The sequence below is a fragment of the Schistosoma mansoni genome, chromosome 1 (assembly GCF_000237925.1).
Source record: "Schistosoma mansoni strain Puerto Rico chromosome 1, complete genome".
Taxonomy (NCBI): domain Eukaryota; kingdom Metazoa; phylum Platyhelminthes; class Trematoda; order Strigeidida; family Schistosomatidae; genus Schistosoma; species Schistosoma mansoni.
The window spans coordinates 51,127,725-51,147,873 of NC_031495.1; the positions used below are offsets into that span (position 1 = coordinate 51,127,725).

The window sequence follows — 20,149 nt, forward strand, 5'->3', positions numbered from 1 at the left end:
AAGGACACGATATTTTACGTTATCCATGAAACGATGTAATCTAATTACGCTCACAGGTGATTGCATATCAACCACGTCGATTCTCTGATCCAGCTCATCATCAAGACTGAATTACACTTTGAGAGTGTAACAGGAGTATTTCTCTCAAATAATGTCCGGGACTACCAGTGTCAAAATTTTTGTCTTTACCCATAGTTGAATAAAATGCAAATAGTCTATGAGGAGGAAATACGGACAGAATCTAATCAGCTTTTTCCTCTTCCTAGATATACTGACGTCAGTTATTGAGTTAAAGTCAGGAAAATCACATGTACTGTGTTTATTGGTCTGGTTTCAGTTTCGGTTGTAGAATTCCCACTGATCATTTGGAGGTGACATAGCATGGGGAGTCTATATTTTTAAAGAAAAAGAGCTTCCCTTTATACTTTAAGACCGTAAAATCAAAGAGTAGCTAAAACAGATGGTCCCAGTTGTTTAAAAATGTCGCCAGTGATGAACTATTTTTCAAAATTTCTGTCGAAGTTTGCTTGATTTGTTCGTCTCTATCATTGTAGGTGGGTTTTTTCAATTACTTATTATCTGAAAACTTGGAGAATAATCTGTACTTACCATTGATATCTGCAAGAACGATTCCAGTACTCGTGTCCGAACGAAGCAGTACTTCCCCCATATCATCTAGTTGGGATTTTTGTTCTTTTGAAGGAAGTCGCTTAGTGATTAATTACGTTCTAATATGTTGGCGGGTAATTTAATGACATTGAATTCGATTCCGAAATTCTTTTCCAGGCTGTCGATTAGGTTGCTAGTCTACCTGATAAAGCTTTCAAACTGGAGTTTTGTGTCATTCATCATCTCATGTCAAAATGTCACTGAATTTAGGCCCCAATGATGATGTCTGAATTTACAAGAAGGATAATGAAATACTAGGATATATATTTCTTGGGTGTTTCTGTTTCAGACTCTTCATCAGCTTTGGGGTCACGTCTTCCGAGCGTCTATTGAGAATAGTGTCGACGGATTTACTTAGTTTCTCACACTCATCCTCTCATAATTTGAATGCTGCATACACTCTCAATTAGATGCTACTTTCATTTCCTGGTAACCTGAACGTCGCCTTGTCGATTTAGTTCGGAGCAAAATACTTGAAAGAACGATGTCTCGGATGGATGTGATTACTATGAAGGGCTTTCCAGAATAGTTTCGGGCAATCACTCTTCTTTATTCAGCTTTTGAAAAATTTGATTTAGATGTTCACTTTGGGCAGGGTAAACAGAATATCACAAAAACCTAGTTCCTTTACCGTTATGGAGTCTCCCGGGATTTTCAAATGAAGCATCACAGCATCGAAAACAAATTAAAACGGTTTATTAAAGATGATTTCGTTTTCGGTGCTATCATTTATCAGAGTTGTGTAACTGTAATTGTATTTATTTAGAACAAGTAATTCTATAGTAAATAAATAGATATCGCATCATTTAACAAAATGATCGAAAAATCTTTTCAAGTACAGGAAACACTACATAATAGTTTAATAGGCAATGGAAACAGTATGGTGAAATGTAATCGCTGGAAAGAATAGTCTTCAAAGGTGTTTGTTTGAAATCAAGCTATTTATTAAGATCCAGAATGCTCACACAAATTGTGTCTAGTATAGGCTTCTTAGTTTGCATCCACAATATTTATAAATAAGTTGTTCAAGACTTTGTTGTTATTATTCTATTGTTGATGTTTTACTTCTGTTTCTTGATGCAGTTCCAAAAAGTATCAACTCAAAATTACATTTCCTTATCCCAGACTCAACTTTAACTCTGTTGATTAAATGTATATCTACAAAATTATCCTAGGTACATACCAGTTTTGAAACTAAATGTTGGGTAGGAATTAGGCCAACAGGAATTTTATTTGGCTTTAGTGCTCTGTGATTAAAATACAGTAGTTCAAAATGTTTCGAAAATTACATTGTCACAAAATCTTCCGTAACTTATTTATCAGTTGTCACAATTCAAGAAAATTCCTCAAAAATAACTGGGGGATAATACTCTGAATCACTTTGGATAAACTTCCTATCTTATTGGATATTTAGTGTGTAAATATGTTCAAATCCATGTTAGGGGTTCTGGATTTGTTGCCCATTGTCTCAAACCGTTTGTTTCTAAAGTTTTTGGGAGTTCATTTTGTTAAGATGTTCTAGACATGTTTCTGACAGGTGCCATAATGAGGCGGTTATAACTAACGTGTTTCAGAACGTAAAATTATGTTATTCATCATTTATTTAGGATTATTGATAGAAGTAAATTTTTGTTTTTAGTTCGACATTTGATTTACGTATTTTTTGAATTCTTCCTTCTTATAAACGTTCATAAAAAATGTTTCGTTATTTCCATAGTTCCATTATTTCCAGACCATCTTGATGTTTCATGATCAAGTTGGTAATTTCAGTTGATCTCTCCCAATTCCTCGTTTAACACACTATGTACTCAAGGTTCGTTATTTATTGGAGAAACCAAGGAATATTTTTGCAACACCGTTTATGTTTTTATTCATCTAATCATCCCAAACAATCACCAACGTACAACGAGGTTAACATATTGATGATCGATCGGAATCTTCAAAAGGCCCTATTTAATTGTCAAAAATACGACTATCAAAAGGCTTCATTTGAAGTACTCCAAGAGTTCTGTCGCCTGGGAATTGACATTACATCTAATAGACATTACAAAGACCCGCTTTATTTTAGTATTCCTGACCTTAGTGGAAGTAATGTTAAAGAGCATTTAGACTCAGTTGCAAAAGAGCTTTCTCATCCTTATATGAAATTGTTAGAGAGTTTTGGTTCCCCACCAGAGCTACCTAAAATTTGGGAATCCTCGTCTGGATGGACAAAGTATGCAAATACATATGTCTAATTGCAAATCTTTTAAAGATATAACGGTGATAAAACGTATTCTGTCGAGGCACCTCTTGAAGATGCTCTTATTTTTGATACAGAAGTTCTCGTTAAAGAAGGTCATGTACCAACAATGGCAGTAGCTCTTACGTCAGACGGTTGGTATGTTTTGAATGTTGTTCTTCAGTTTTGTAGGTATTCTTGGACTTCAAAACGTCTTTCTGTTTACGATGATAATTACTCAAACGATATCAACGCATTTAATTCTCTTATTCCTATCTATGGTTCAAAAAATAAAGATATTTCAAAGTGTGTTATTGGACACTTTGTTAGTTATGATCGTGCTCGAATATTGGAAGAGTATCTTCTGGATGTATGTACGTTTAATTGATTATTGTTGAATCATTAGGGAACTGGACTTCGATTTGTGGATACTCTTTCTCTTCATGTCGCTGTATCGGGTTTGACCAGTACTCAAAGGTTCCTTAAAACATCTGCAGACAAACACCTATTTAACAACAAGACGTGGCAAGAGTTTATTGGAAGGAAGAATGATAAACAACCACTAGGTGGAAAGCCTAGTACAGAAGCTCTTGTTATGGTAAGACAAAAGTACTTCACATTTCTTAACCAGTACTATTTCTGTATCATTCCCATATTTAAAGCCCTAATTCTTTCTCACGAATTCAGTTCTTGTAGGTAATTTGTTTTTACTGCTTCTGTGGGTGACACATTAAGGAGTTTTTATTACTTCATTATACAAACGACTTTTAGAAAGGTAGTTCTCACTGAAAATATTTCATGAGATTCTAGCCTAGGATGCCACTATCCGCAGATAATATGGGTACGAAGTTGAAGATTATGCACATGTTGATCAGTAGTACTTGTTAATTGCATCGAAATAACTTGACAGTTATGTAGTATTTTTCAGTACCTATTTGAGATTGAATTATTTACTAGGATCCGAAGATTATTTCAATCCATAAAGCTGAATTATTTGGATCATTTGATCCTTCAGGTCTAACTAGTTAACGGTACTAACCAATATGACAAATCTTTCACTATCAACCAGCATTCCTTCTTTATGAAGTGGATGCGTTACTACAGAGGATATCCTATTACTTTTGGGTTCGGTTTTGACTGCACTTGGGTCACATCTTAAGTGCACATATTTTAATTTCCTGGTTAAAATACTCGGGAATTACTGTATTAGGTTTCATTTAGTCTACACAATAGTGGAAATCAAAGAAACGAGAAAGGTAATGGCGATAGATGACTGTCCAGACTTTAAAAAAGTATTAGAAAGTCATCAGTTAGTGGAACTATGTCTGAAAAGATGGAATCAGTCTAGTTATCTGGAACAATGTGCGAAACGCTTAAAGGAAACAGTTCAACTGACCCTCAATTACTCTCCAGTTACCCATTATTCTCAAATAACATCAGTGGGTGATTGATATAAGCCATCTGATTCAGCGATTTTGCAAAGGCCGGAGTTGATCTAAATCAAATGAGAGGAGCCGGATCTGATCGACTACATGTGGAGAAATCTGAGAATTACTGTTCTTCTTCAGCCTTTAATTTGACTGAGGTGTTGGTTAAAGCCTGGTAATTGGATGTAATCCTACATGGGTGCTGTCGATCGCTGGTCGTTTCAGTTTATAAGCAAGGGTAAAAGTAATCTAATGATTTGATTTCTAATTTACCCTTGTGATATATATATATATATATACATATGGATGATTATATACGAGAAGAGCCAGGGTGTATATTTTGACAACATTCATACGATCTCCTGGAGTCAGATATTTGAGGGCCACCAAGTAGATATCACTGTTTTCACAATTTTTTCGATTACTTGCTACTTACGCGTGTTACCCCTTGTGGAGGAGCATAGACCGCCCACCAGCACTCTCCATACAACCTTGTCCTAGACAGTTCTTTCCCTCAAATGTGAAGGTTTTCATAATCCAGTCAATCACCAGAAGAAAGAAGGGTGAGAGTAAGCAGCTTTGTCTGATTCCCGTTCTTACTTAGAATGCATCTATCAGCTGATCCCAGAAGATGCGAGCAACATTTCTAAGGCATCTGTGGTCAAATACTAGTAACTTATGTGTATCTTCTACTCTTAATGGCCACGCTTGGCAGCGGTAAAGTAAAACAGAACTTACTTACATTTACTTACGTCTGTTACCCATTATTATTGATATTATTACACTAACATACACTAATCGGTGGTTGTTATTATTTTTCCATTTTTACTTAGACACACCTTACCTTCTTTTTCTTTTCCCATTCTCATTATTTTGTGTGGCGCATATATATCTGGTGCCCCCTTGTACCAATATTTGTGTTCAAAAAGTAACTAAATACCCCTGATAACGGAGCACAGACCGCCCACCAGCACTCTCCATCCAACCTTGTCCTAGACAATCCTTCCCAGTTCTTTCCACTTGCTATTCATCCTTTTCATGTCTGTCTCCAGTTCTCGGCGCAGTGTGTTATCAGGCCTTCCCTTCGGGATTCCAAGTTATTGCTTGCCTCGTCATGCAGTTCGGTGATTTCCACAATGTATGTCCGATTCACTTCCAATGTCTTTTCCTAATTTCCTCCTCAACTGAAAGCTGGTTTGTCCTCTTCCATAAAAGGCTGTTGCTGATGGTATCCGATCAGTGAATGTTGAGTATTTTGCGTAGACAATTGCTTAAAAACACTTGTATCTTCTTGATGATGGTTGTGGTAGTTCTCCACGTTTCAGCTCCATACAGTAGAACTGTTTTCACGTTCGTATGGAAAATTCTCACTTTGATATTGGTTGAGAGACAGTTATTTTGAGTTCCATATGTTGTTCAACTGTAGGAATTCAGCCGTTGCTTTGCCAATCCTCAAATCCACGTCTGCATTGGATCCTCCATATTCATAGATGATGCTGCCCAGGTACGTGAATCATTCCACCTCTTCCAGAGTTTCGTCATCAAGCGTGACTGGCTTGGCGTTCTCCGTGTTGTATTTGAGGATCTTGTGTTTTCCTTTGTGTATGTTGAGGCCTACTGATGCAGAGGATTCTGCTGCACTGGTTGTCTTCATCTGCATTTGTTCGTGTGTATAGGATAGGAGGACTAGGTCATCTGCGAAGTCCAAATCGTCTAATCCATTCTGAGATGTCCATTGTATTCCGTGCTTCTCCTCAGATGTGGAGATCTTCATAACCACCATAGTGTCGAACAAGTTTCTATGAGGTCAGAAACCAATCCATTAGGGCTGACGGACTTCCAAGATAAGTGAGGTTGTCGACTCGTTCGACTACTTCACTCCCTATCCTTAGTTCAGGTGTTGACGCAGGCCACCCCTGCATTTAGAGTAAGAGAAACGCATCCTAAACATCCTGGCATTGTTGCTCAGTGCTACCAAAACACTTTGCATTTTGTCAGCGTCTTCACCAAACAGGACTATGTCATCTGCGTATTTTAAGTCGATAAGTGGACCTCCTGAAAAGAGATCAATTCCTGAAAATTCAGTCGACGAGAACGTCATTTCCAGCAGTAGGTCTATGATGAAATTAAACAGAAATGGAGATAGCGAACAGCATTGACGCACATCACTTGAGGCTAAAAATCAGACAACGGTTCGCCATAAGCTCTCACTCGACTGGTAATATTCGAGTAAAGAGCCCTCACTAGGTTAATGGAGCAGGTCTATTCAAGATTTCATCGAAGTATTCTACCAATCTTTTCCTCTGTTCTTCAATCTCCGTGATTGTCTTTCCTTCTTTCTCTTTGACTGGTCTCTCTGGTTTACCATATCTCCCTGCTAGTTTCTTCGTTGTATCATATAGTGGTTTCATATTCCCTTCTCTTGCAGCTTTTCTGCCATCGTTGCTAGTTCTTCCATGTATTTCTGCTTCTCGGCTTTGATGCTCTTCTTCACTTGCTTGTTTACTTTGGCGTACTCTGCTTGTGCCCTAACCTCCTATGTTCTTGTTCGACTGTTGTTAATTGCTGTCTTCTTGTTCTTCCTTTCTTCAATCTTGTCTAGGGTTCCCATAGAGATCCATTCCTTATGATGTTGCTTGTTGCGACCCAGAACCTCATGACACGTTGAACTTAATGCTTCTTTGATCCCTTTCTAGTTGTCCTTTATCGTAGTTTTGTAGCAAGCCCATTCAACTACTGCCCACCACTGCAAGTGTAGAGGAAGGTCCAGAAGTCGTACACGTCGTAGTCCAAGCACCATCCGACATAACATTTGCTGGTACCATAAAACGTTCGGTAAACAAGCTAAAAAGTGTATTCCTCCCTGTAATTTTGCAAGCACACGGAAAAGGGAACATCAAGGCCGACAATTAGTGACGACTGCGGTCATCAGCCACAACTCACAAGAAAGTCGTTTGTTATATGTCACGGACAGAAGAACCGGAACACAGTTCTTAGTCGACACAGGGGCAGAGGTTAGTGTAATACCACCTACTGCACTCGAGAAAAAGACACCTGACCCCAAACTGAAACTAAGAGCCGCGAATAGATCCGAGATCAAGACATACGGCAAAAGACATTTGCAATTGTATTTCGGTCCCAAATCCAACTTCTCATGGAACTTCATCATAGCTGATGTTCTTGTTCCCATAATCGGTGTTGATTTCCTGCAATCACATAAAATACCCGTAGACGTTAGAAACCGGAAACTGGTACTTGCCGATCACAGCAGCGTAATCAAAGGAATTCTATCTAATGAGAAGTCTATACATTTATTGGTCAAACCTCATCGCGAGAATGACAAGTACGTCAATTTACTTAAACAGTTCCCAGACTTATCAAGGCCGTGTTTCAAAGGTGACAAACTGACACATACTGTCGTACATCACATTAAAACAGAGGGACCACCAGTATTTGCACGTCCAAGACGCCTTGACCCCTCTCGTCTGGCTCTCGCAAAGAATGAATTCAACAAGATGATAGAGTTGGGTATCATACGCCCCTCCGATAGTCCATGGGCATCACCGCTACATATGGTACCTAAGAAAAACTCTTCTGAGGTTAGACCTTGTGGCGATTACAGAGCTCTTAACAGCAGGACTGTACCAGGTAGATATCCGCTTCCACACTTACATGACTTTACTCACAGTCTATCTGACGCAACGATTTTTTCAAAAGTTGACCTCGTCCGTGTCTACCATCACATCCCAATTCACCCGGATGATGTTCCTAAAACAGCCATTACTACCCCATTTGGGTTATACGAATTCGTTCGCATGCCTTTTAGATTGAAGAATGCTGCACAAAGTTTCCAACGTTTTATTGATCAGGTCGTACGTGGCTTACCGTTTGTATATGCCTACGTAGATGACTTACTTATCGCCAGCAAGGACGAAAACGAACATCTAACTCATCTAAAATTGCTTTTTGAGAAGCTAAACGAGTATGGGTTAACAGTCAATCTCGACAAGTGTGAGTTTGGAAAGCAATCCCTCACCTTCTTAGGCCACTTACTCGACAATCAAGGTATTAGACCGGTTCCTGAAGAAACACAAATCATTAAAAATTATCCCTTACCTGACTCCTCCAAGAAACTACGACGTTTCCTTGGGATGATCAACTTTTATCGACGTTTTATTCCGAAATGTGCTGACATAGCGAAACCGCTAACGGATTTATTAAGGAGACGCGCCAAATCACTAATGATGACACCGCAAGCAATTCAAGCTTTCGAGCAGTTGAAAAACGCATTAAGCACTGAGGCATTGCTGGTCCTACGGAAGGTTAACGCACCTTTAGCAGTAATGACCGACGCCTCTAATGTAGCGGTAGGTGCTGTACTTCAGCAACGCGTCAATCAACAATGGCAACCCCTATCATTTTTCTCAAAAAAGCTAAATGCGACGCAAACAAAATATAGCACGTTCGATAGAGAATTGTTGGCCGTCTATTTAGCAATCAAACACTTCCGGCATATGTTAGAAGGCAATTCTTTTACAATATTTACTGATCACAAGCCGCTAACTAAATCCTTGATGCAAAACCACGATAAATACAGTCCACGTGAAATTCGTCAACTAGAATTCATTTCGCAATTTGCAGCTGACATACGCTATATAAAAGGCATGGAAAACGATGCAGCAGATGCACTATCTAGATTAAATATTAATACCTTCTCAATCCATGATATAAACTATCAAGATATTGTGAAACATCAAAAGCTCGACATGGAGCTAGAAAAGCTTTTACAATCTAGTGAAACGAAACTATTATTCCAAAACATTCCCATAAACAACAAGGACACCTTAACCTGTGATATCTCAACAGGTAGAACTCGCCTCTTTGTACCTTATGATATGAGACGAAACATTTTTGAGAAATTGCACAACATATCCCATCCAGGTATAAAAGCCACTGTAAAGCTTATTACAGATAGGTTTGTGTGGCCAAACATAAACAAAGATGTACGAAAGTGGTCTCGGGAATGCATCCAGTGCCAGAAGTCGAAAGTACACAGGCACATCATATCTCCTGCAGGAAATTTTCCCGTCGCTAGCTGTAGGTTCGACCACGTTCATATGGACATTGTTGGACCGTTACCAATTTCCAATGGCTACACGCATATACCAACGTGTATAGATAGATTCACGAGATGGCCCGTAGCCGTCCCGTTAAAAGATACATCGGCATCAACAGTGGCGAGGAAATTAGTGAAACACTGGATTACAAATTTCGGTGTCCCATCAACAATTACGACTGATCGTGGGGCTCAGTTTGAAAGCAAACTCTTTCAACAACTTACAGACACCTTTGGTATAAAGAGAATCAGAACCACTGCCTATCATCCAAATGCTAACGGAATGATAGAAAGGTTCCATCGACAACTAAAGGCCTCTTTGACGGCCGCAGGAGGAAATTACAAATGGGATGCCAAGCTTCCTTTGATATTATTAGGCATTCGCTCAACCATCAAACAGGACATCGGTTGTTGTGCGGCTGAGTTGGTTTATGGGACGACATTACGTTTGCCTGGTGAGTTTTTCGACCGTGCAACAGATGTTCCAGCAGATATAGCCGATTACGTGCAACAATTGAAACGACAGATGGAAACCATTAGGTCCGTCGCACCACGAACTCAGAAGGCGAAGTCATTCGTGCCCATCGAATTAGACAAGTGTTCACATGTATTCGTCAGAAATGATAGGGTACGACAGCCTTTACAGACCCCTTACGACGGCCCTTTTAAAATTGTCCGAAAAGACAACAAAACAGTTACGATTGAAAAAGCTGGTAAACATGATACTGTTAGCATCGACAGAATAAAACCAGCGTTTTTAGAGCACGTCGAGGAACAAACAACAAAATCATGCAAATCCGCATCAAAGCAAGCACCACATAAACTACCTGCAACAAGCAATACTTCATACCAAAGTTCAACGGCTACAGAAACTACTACAAGATCAGGTAGGAGAGTACACTTTCCGGATAGGTACGTAGCAACAACCATACTTATCTAGCTCAAATGCTACAAATTGTTCTCTATTTTTATTAACTGTTCTTTATCGGCCCCACGGATCTTCATTATACTTACTTTTAACTTCATGCAACCCTTATACACACACATAAAACGTTTCAACACATACAAACTGTTATTACAACTTAACGCTTATTCATCACATCAGATTGTACATTTATTTTATAAACAATTTATCACTTTGTCGAACATAGGTGTTAATAAAAAAAATCTTTTTTTATAAAAAAAAACATCTACGTTCCGGATGGGAGCTTATGTAGCAAGCCCATTCAACTACTGTATTTTTTGTGTGCTCTCTGTAATCCTAACATTTAACCCACTGTAAATTTATGTGTGAGTCTGATTGAGCGCATGTGTCTGCACATCAATCCTTAATCTGTTCTTTCATTGGTTGTAAACAAAGACAATCAATAATTTATCCACAGTCCATTAACACTCAAAAATATATATGGATTTTTAACACACACACACACACACTCACCTGCTTTCCCTGTGTGCTTGCTATCTGTACGCTTGTGGATTTTTACCGAGCTTCAACAATAAACTATCTCTACAACTGGTGTTCAAGCTTTTGAATAATCTCGAGTAAACCCGTAATTCTACTAGGAGATTTAGCCTGCAGTAAATAATCAGTTAGCGGGATATTATTTATTCATTGGAGTCAGATATAGAGGAATTAATCCTCTACAGTTTCCTCATTCAGTAGATCTTGTAGAGCTTGGAACCGGTTTTTGAGGGTTATCTTGAATTCGTTGTGTTTGTCAGTATGTCGAATAAAGGCTGTATTGAACCTTTGTAATTTTGTTTCCTCAGTTGTCCTTTGTTTCTTTAGCTTCACTTTCATCTCGATCACAACCAGTTTGTAGTGATCTGAAGCTATTTCAGCTCCTCTCCTGGTTCTCATATCTTCCATTGTCCTTCGGAATCTTTTGTTGATACAAATATGATCTATCTGGTTCTCTGTGGTGTGGTCCGGCGAGATCCATGTAGCTTAGTGTATGCGTTTGTGTGGAAATATTGTTCCGCCTATAACTGATTTGTTGAATGCACATAGGTTTGCAAATCTCTCCCCATTTTCATTTCTCTCTCCCAGTCCATGTCGTCTTATTATATCTTCACATCCATTGTTGTTCATTCCGACTTTGGTGTTTAAGTCTCCTATCAGCATGGTGAGGTCCTTTCTTGGGCTCTGCGTTACGATTGATTGCAGCCTCTCATAGAACTGATCTTTATTGTGGTCGTTGTTATCATTGGTGGGTGCATAACATTGGATAACATTCATTGTGATTCCTTCCTTCTTTGTTTTGAAGGATGCATTGATGATCCTGGGTCCATGAAATTCCCATCTTATAAGTGCACTACGCGCTTCTTTGGACAGTATCAGAGCAACTCCCTGAGTCTGTAGAGCATTTTTATCTTGGTGACCGGAGTACAGCAGCATCTCTCTCGAATCTATCCTTTTCTATTCATTTTGGGTCCAATGGATTTCACTTATTCTGAGCATCGTCAAGTTGTACCTCCTCATTTCCGTAGCTATTTGATTGGTTTTCTCGGTCTCCCACATTGTCCGGATGTTCCATGTACCTATAAAAATTGTTGCTCTGGTCGTTAGAAGGGTCATCGGCCTCGTGACTCCCGAAAAATATCGTCTTTCATCTTGAGGCGTCATAATTATTCCTTCAACTCCCAGGGTAGAGTTTAAATGTTTTAATTTTTTAAAATCTGGTTGACGTTTTTTTAGCAAGATTTTTTTCTACGGGATGGGTTGCAGACCCCATGCCTAACTCTCCTTTACCTGGTCTTGGGACCGGCAGTAACTCTAGAAGAACTACAGGCGGAGTTAATGTGTTCTTTGGTCTTCTTCTTTTCCGTTTTCCTTCAGGATTCCAAGTTAGCGCGTGTCTCGTGATCGAAGAGAAATGACACTGAGTACAGAAGATGGTTTCGGCAGTTCTTAAAAAATTGCCACTAAAATATTGATTGGATACCTGAGACTCTTCTCTCAAATTTATCGTATAGTAATATGTCATTAAATTTCGGTGTTTTTTTCTATTATTATTGTTATCTTGCTTCATCAAAACACTCTGTTGGTATATTCACTCCCATACTTATATGTACTGAGTGATGATTATGTATGAAATCCAAAAAACGTACCTGTTTTTTTTAAACAGCTGTATAGGTATACCTGGATTCTAGCAAGTATTGAGCGACTCTTAGTAGAAAATTTTATATCTTATTTCTTTCGTAATCACTAGGAAAATGTTTAATCCATATGTACTGTTTTTTTCAGAGACGTTTTTGTTCAGTCAATGTTAAATTATTATCATTATTTACTCAAAACTGATTAACTTCGCATCTTTTTGTCCCAGCAGTTTAATCTACTTTTGTATTATTTTGAAACTTTTAATGCAAATAAAGGATCTTGATTGGCTCTCGGAAACTAGTTTAAACAGTTTACCTGATATTTATCGTTTGTATTGTAAAAAAGAACCACCACAAGATAAACAATTGAGATCAATTTTCGAATCTGGAACCATTGAAGATGTTCGTACAAATTTTCAGGTAACTACTGTCACATCATATTTGTTTTCTTTATCATAACATTCAATCGTCTTATATGAATAAATTAAGATTGTATGTTTAAAAAAAAACCAATTTTAGTTGATATCAGTTTTCGGATGAGTTAGACTCATCTGGATGCCAACTCAATGGTCTAGAGGTTAAGCTTTCGCTCCCGAGATTGAAGGTCTTGGATTTGATTCCCTTATGTGGTATAGAGGATGCGCACTGTTGAGAAGACAAAACGATCGTCCACTACTTCCAGGTTTGAGATGGTGGCCTAACGTAAATCAGTTCATGATTTTAATTGAAATTCAACAATCTCCACAACCCCATGCTTAGACTGACTAGCTTAATTGATTTCTCACTGCGAAGGATATGTTGTATCCATAAGAGTTCATAGACAGCGCGACCAATAATCAAAGTCTTCTTGTTAAACACGTTTAACTATCTATCGTTTTGTTTAACGAAGTGCCAGGTTATTAAGAATATTGTTTCCATAAAAACTAAAATAAAGTGATTATTTCACTTTGTCATACTACAGTCAAGAATTTACTTAATCTTTATTGCTGCGAAAAACCAAGGATTATATACATAGCTTTTCACCGTGATTATGTGGAATAATGAGACACATTATTCACTCATATATATGACGTGCAGTTTTGTGAATGATGGTTATTTTAGTGTAACTGAAAACTACTTATTTATTAGATTGTTGGAAATTATTCAATTCCATAAAACTACTATTTGTTCGGTATGATTTTACGTTCTGTTCCGTTTTCCTTGATGCTATAATCGGTTTTTGCTGACTAAATGATATCATCGGCACATTCAAAGACTACTACTAAAAGATGATGAAAAAGGGGAACAAGATTAACGTATATATGCACATATATATTGACTGATGAAAGAAGCAGTTTATTTCCAGATTGATAAAGGTAGCCAAATGTTCACAATTAAAGAGATAAGAAAGAATAATGAATGCGTGCAATTGTAGCAAATTTTGAATTGTGTCACGTGAGTTGTTCAACCACGGATTTCTATATATCTGGTGTCTCCCTATACCAATATTTATGTGTTCAAATAGATAAATAAATAAATTATCCTAAACATCTTTACGGCAATCCCAGGACTTCAGTCAGTCATAGATAAAAGGATCTGGATCAAATATTGATTGGTTCAAGTTGTTACACCTCAGATTAGCGCAGTGAAAGAATGAATTATCACTAGAGGAAGCAAACAAAGTCGAAATAATGATAGATAGAATGTGTCGAACAGTGGAATCCAGGACACGTATTCTGTCCCATTTGGAACTCGTCAGCTTCATGTACCCGTACCAGGGAGTTGATGTTTAGTCTGGGTCTGGAACCGAGTGCCATTGGCCTCAAACATATACCAACGTGTTATCCGGGCAGTTCAACAACCATATATACAGATGTCCATGTTATTATATTACTTTCAGTTGAGATTGTAAAGATTCTTTTATAAAGCTGTTCTCGTTATCCTACAATTGAATTGAGGTGTTGTTGTAGTCGTATATTCGTCTTCATCAAGAGAGAGTAAGGATTGAGCGGCTTTTATCCGACTTGAAGGAGAGTGATTCTTAGCAGTCCACAACTTTGTATAACTTCCATCTGTGATTAGCCGTGTTAAAGTACCCAGTTTTTGAAATGTTGTAGTCATGTTCTTATTTCTGGATTGTTTGGTCTGCCAACGGGAATGGGATAGTACACGACTTTATTGTTGTTTGTTGGGTTGAGAGAGGCTTGTATGTTGTATGTATGCAGCCCACCCTGTTGTAGTTCCAATTGAGTTCCAGTCCTGCTCCACTTATTTTACTTCGTGCAGTTCGGTAGTATTGTTGTGAATGAGAACACAGGTGAGGACAACCAACTATGTATTTAGCACAAATTACAACGTTACTTGGTAAAATACAAAAACCATGCTATGATACACTATTTGCAAAATGTTCTTCAATTGCCTCAGGCTTCATTGTTCCTGGATTTTCACACAAATTGCTTTTTATTTCTGTTCTTCTCTTCTTGATCTTCTCAATCTTCTGCTGTCAGATATTCTATTCCTTACTCACCATATATACTACTTATGTTGATATCAGTAGCTCACACCACAGTATTACTGACTCTCATACACATATAAAGTGTCTCTGTAAGGCGAGTACAGGAATCTGTATTTGGTGAGTTGTATCAAATCAGTTGTGATTGATTTTAGTTGTGCGTGTATTTCTGTTTGTTTTAGCTTATGTACTCAACGGAAATGATAGATAGGTTGTTCATCCTTGTAGTTTTCACCATCATACTGGTCTTGGTGTAGTTAGTTTCATTTTTATTTCTTTTTCTCGTTATTATAACACTCTTGAGGGGAGGGGGAGGGAGGTGTCTGTAATATGGAGACAAGATAATGAGAATCGGCAAAATAGCTTTTGGTGTTTAACGCAGTGGTTTAGAATTCTTCGTAAAGATTCTTTGCTATGATATAGCGAGAATGACAGTGTTAAAGGTATGAAATGCTTAGTTTGTTCCATGCAGATTGTACGTGACACGTAAATGAATGAGTTGTTGTCTCAATCTCCCGTGTTCGCAATAAACTCTGAATGAAATCAATCTATTAGTATTTCACTGCATAATGGGCTAGGTGGTGAAGTACGGATGCTGAGATAAATGATGATTTTCAGTGATGACTTGTTGATATTTTCGTGTTATAAGTCGGTTTGTTTGTTGCTCCGAGACATTTGTTAAGGATGATTTTGTGGGTGATAATGAATTTACTATGTAAGTATTTACTTATATTTGATAAGAACTGTGAAAGTAACTTGTTTCGTTAATGTATATTGACGTTCAGTTTAATGAGATGATGTAGTGAATTACTTTTGTTGTGAGATACTTTTAGTTTGTAGAGATTCTGTTCACGGAATGAAAGTGATGCAACAACCACAGGGTCACTTATTTTATCGTTTTTGAGTTGCCATTATCTACAGACTTTTAAATTAATAACTATTTCACTTAGGAATTGTTCAATTACTGTGCCGTGGATGTACTTATGACGTATGAAATAATACAAGTTTTGTGGCCTATATTTAAAGAGAGGTAAGCTAGTTTACCTGTCTGAGTACATTTAATGTTCAGATCAAATATATTTTCCTCCTTATATATATATATATATATACATATATATATTTGATGAAAAAATAAATTGTATTCCTGGTAAAATGATTTTCTTGCATAAAGGAGCCTTCAAGTATATTTCTGTCTGTCTACCGTTGTCGCAATAAAATACATTTTCCATAATCATGAATCCGGTATCTAAATTCGCCATTATATTTGTCAATCATTCACAACGTAGAATCTGTACTCATGTAAATCAGTTCAAGTTTCCGTGCCCCATTAGCACTGAGAGATGAAGTTTCTAGGCCAAACTACAGAATAGTAGAAGTATTAACAGTATCCGTGGTGTTGAGAAAGATTAGACATCGAAGATACGTCTCGAGAATATAAATTAGTGAAATAAAAACAAAGAAAGAGGTTATAAGGAATTGAGAGTCTCAGAATATGGGGGAAGGCAAGGAATCGATGCACCTGCGCCATTGCAAATGATTTTGATCCATGTCACTAAGTCTTTAACTTTTGTTTATGATAATTACTCGGACCCCCTACAAGGTAGTCTACGCATAGCCAAGTTCAATCGTCATTGATTTCATGGACTGATGCCATGTTTCAGTTTGGCCAGAGTATTCGTGATACTGTTAAATTTTGAATGTCCAGTTTTTATTACGAATATATGTATTCATGCTTTTTAATTATGTCGCACTTCAGTAGGCTTTGTTATTGATTTATACATATTATATGGACATGATATGTAGGTACGTAAAATCCCTCCTCATTTCGGCGAATACTAAAGTAATTTTGATTGGTGCTATATGTCATGACTAAAACAATTATCAACTTATGCCATTGAATGATGATTATCAAGTGTTATATAGCAAGTTGAATGAAATTAGCGACGTGATCTATTAAATTTAAATCAATTAATTAAAAGATATAAACCTTTTCATGATGCCTTTCAAGTTTAAATTCCTATCTAGTATTGTGTGGTCGTGTTCGCTGGTTGTTAAAGGTTCGTTAAACTAATAGAAAAACAATTACCTATGTGATTTGTAATTTTTTCGTACTTTTGTTAATGTCACATCCTTAACGAAAATCATTACCAGAGCGAAAAAAATCTAAAAAACACAATTAAACGATATCTGATACAAATTTAGCAGCGTTATTTTTGTTCTTTAACTGTTATTACTTATGTTGTACCTAGTGGTAGTTTGTGACTTATTAAAGTCTTCACCATCACTGTTTATATTAGCTCATCACATTATATGGTGCAGATAAAATTTCTTTTTTTTTCTCTCTCTCACTCCCATTATCGCTCTTTCTCTCCCTTTTGTAGATTTCCACATCCTGCAACATTTTGTGGATTATTAGAAATGAGTAGTATGTATTTACCAATTAATGATAATTGGATTAAATTTCAAGAAAAAGCAGAATCATCATATACGGAAAATATATTAAGACAAAAAAAATTGTTGATGCAATTAGCTGATCAAGCACTGGCTAAATATTCTAATAGTCAAGAGTAAGCTATTATTATTATTATTATTATTATTATTATGTCATTAGAACATAATTAATATGAATGAAGAATATTCTCTTCAATATTTTCTCATCAGGCTCTACTATTATATATCCAAATTAATCATCCATAAAATTGGTCAAGTTTAAGGCAAAGTATACCATTTAAAATTATAACATGTGAACTACGGATTGTTGTTTGTCATATAAAATCAAATCAAATCGTTAATATTTGAGTGACTAATATGAAGTGTTAACTTGAGTCTGTTTATAAGTAAAATGAAATTGTGAGATAAATAATGACCAAAATCAAGGAAGAAGAGGAAGACCAAAGAACACATTACGCCGAGAAATAGAAACAGGCATGAGAAGAATGGACAAAAACCGAATAGAACTAGAAGGTAAGGCCCAGGACAGAGTGGGTTGGAGAAAGCCGGTCGGCGGCCTATGCTCCATTGGGAGTAACAGACGCAAGTAAAAGTAAGTAAGTAAGTAAAAAAGAATCAATATAGTTAACATGGGGTAAAAAAGATAATCATGTTATCACAAATCAGAGATCACGTAATATTGAGGCATAATATGAATCAGGTACGAATTAGTAGATAGGTGTGGATGCTGGATAAATTTCTGAGAATGGTCGGCAGGTGTTATAATAATAATGATAATATTGTGTGTGATTAAAATAAGCTTAAGCTATAAAAAATGGACATTAATCAAATTACGTCAGATTGATGATCTGGAAATCGTTGATTGACTGGAACTTTGGTTTTCTGTTTTTTTTTCATTAAATAGGTAAAGGATGCATTATATAACGCGACAACTTCCAATAATTTTGATATTATGTTTAGTCTGTTTAGCTAACAAGCATACTTTGTCCAGTATAATATGCAATTTCGATTGCTTGGTGTAACTGATTGGGTTTGGTGCATAATTCCTCACTATCAGTAAAACACTGGCTAAACGGTTAATACACTTGTCTTTCAACTTATAGATCGCAAGTTGAAACCACTCTCTACTTACTTTGACTTGAACTAGCGGGTATTCTCGATATCTCCCACACAAATTGTGTCTGTTAGAGTCAACTACATTCAATTGTACTAGGTTAAATACTAGTACTATGCTAGGTTAATTAATCTACGTCAATATTCATGTTAAAATAGTGGCGAATTGGAAAACATTTTACTTAGTTTCTTGGTTGTTATGATATGTGTTTGACAACATTGGAAATTCATTGACAGGATTCTTTCATAATTTGTTTCCTATCTTCTATTGGTTAGTTTGGTCTACAGGTTCCATGAAATATCAAATGTTTAGAGGTTTTCTATATTGAAGTGGGGTTTCAGTCAATCGCTCAATCTGTGAAAATTGGTTTACTTTTTTTGTTATTCTATTGAGAAGTATGCTAACATAAATAACTTCATGTTTGTCTCTGTTAATTAGTTAAAAAAAATTCATTAAATTCGAACTAATTATTGGCTATCGTTGTGAATGAATGTTATTAGTTCATTCATTCTTATAAATTTGATGAGATCAGACAAAATATGACAATGTTGGTGTGTTTCTTTACGATGAAGATACATTTTTTTCATAATAATAGATTATGTATCAACTAGTAATAAGTTCCCATATGCATAATTATTCAAAATTCTATATTCGTGAGTATTGTTTACCTAAAATAACTACTTGTATATCATGAAGAGTTTTACATCTTAAGAAGTTACTCTGTTAATTTTTAACCATCAGAATCACTAGTTCAACCCTGCTTTCATTGTCAATGATTAAACAACTAGATTATATCATATAAAGTATCAAACGTTATTATTATTTATTATTTAAACACATAAACATTGGTATAAGGAGGCACCAAATAGATCTGCGCCACATAAATCACTCGATTTGTGTGAGGGTTGGGATACTGCCTGGGTGCCCAAACCTAAGCGTGTTTTCTTAAGGGGCCACTCCCCAAGCCGTTGACCTAGAGGACTAATCCACAAGTCAGTGGAGCAATGTCAGGAGACGCAGTGTCATGTTAGCCGGTGACCAACAATTGGTTCATACGCTATTTATCCCCTTAGGATCCTGGAGCCCATGTGCACCGTTGGTTTGGAATTAGGGTTTATTAACTTCCCTAGGTGGACCCTCCGTATCCACCAACCCGATTAAAGCACCGGACATTCGCTTTTCGCCCTCTCGCGTTCGCAAACTGTTATATCTGAAGCGTTACGAATTCACTAGTTAGCGAACGGAACAAAGACTTGTGACCAGAGATTGATAAGCTAGCTATTCTGACGCGACCCAGCTAACTAGAGTAAGAAGTCCAAGTTGGAAGCGGGGAAAATATATTCCGTAGCAGCCAGAAGCACAGCAATCATAAGGGGAAAAGTCAAACGATATATACAGCAACAAATTATCCTTGGGCATCATTATAAAATAGCACACTCAAAGAAACAATGGACCAATAGCGTTTAAGATAGTTTACAAGTGGGAAATATGACGTGAAGGTAGAAGAGCGCTTTTGGCGTGAAAACAGCTAAATTCAAATTTTCAAAATAAAATTACAAAA

The 20,149-nt window shown here is 36.9% G+C and overlaps 1 protein-coding gene across 1 annotated transcript in view; it reads left to right on the top strand.

Annotated features, from left to right (window-relative positions):
- Nucleotides 1-2,374: 2,374 nt before the first annotated feature.
- The window catches only part of Smp_161380 (putative DNA polymerase gamma), a gene marked incomplete at its 3' end in the record, with an annotated part of 49,382 nt that continues 31,607 nt past the window's right edge, over nucleotides 2,375-20,149 (top strand). The window contains exons 1-6 of the mRNA XM_018794772.1: nucleotides 2,375-2,884; nucleotides 2,924-3,049; nucleotides 3,083-3,488; nucleotides 12,809-12,952; nucleotides 15,974-16,053; nucleotides 17,405-17,590. Of these exons, the coding sequence (XP_018649151.1) occupies nucleotides 3,486-3,488; nucleotides 12,809-12,952; nucleotides 15,974-16,053; nucleotides 17,405-17,590 (413 nt within the window). The 5' untranslated portion in view covers nucleotides 2,375-2,884; nucleotides 2,924-3,049; nucleotides 3,083-3,485. The remainder of the gene's footprint in view (nucleotides 2,885-2,923; nucleotides 3,050-3,082; nucleotides 3,489-12,808; nucleotides 12,953-15,973; nucleotides 16,054-17,404; nucleotides 17,591-20,149) is intronic.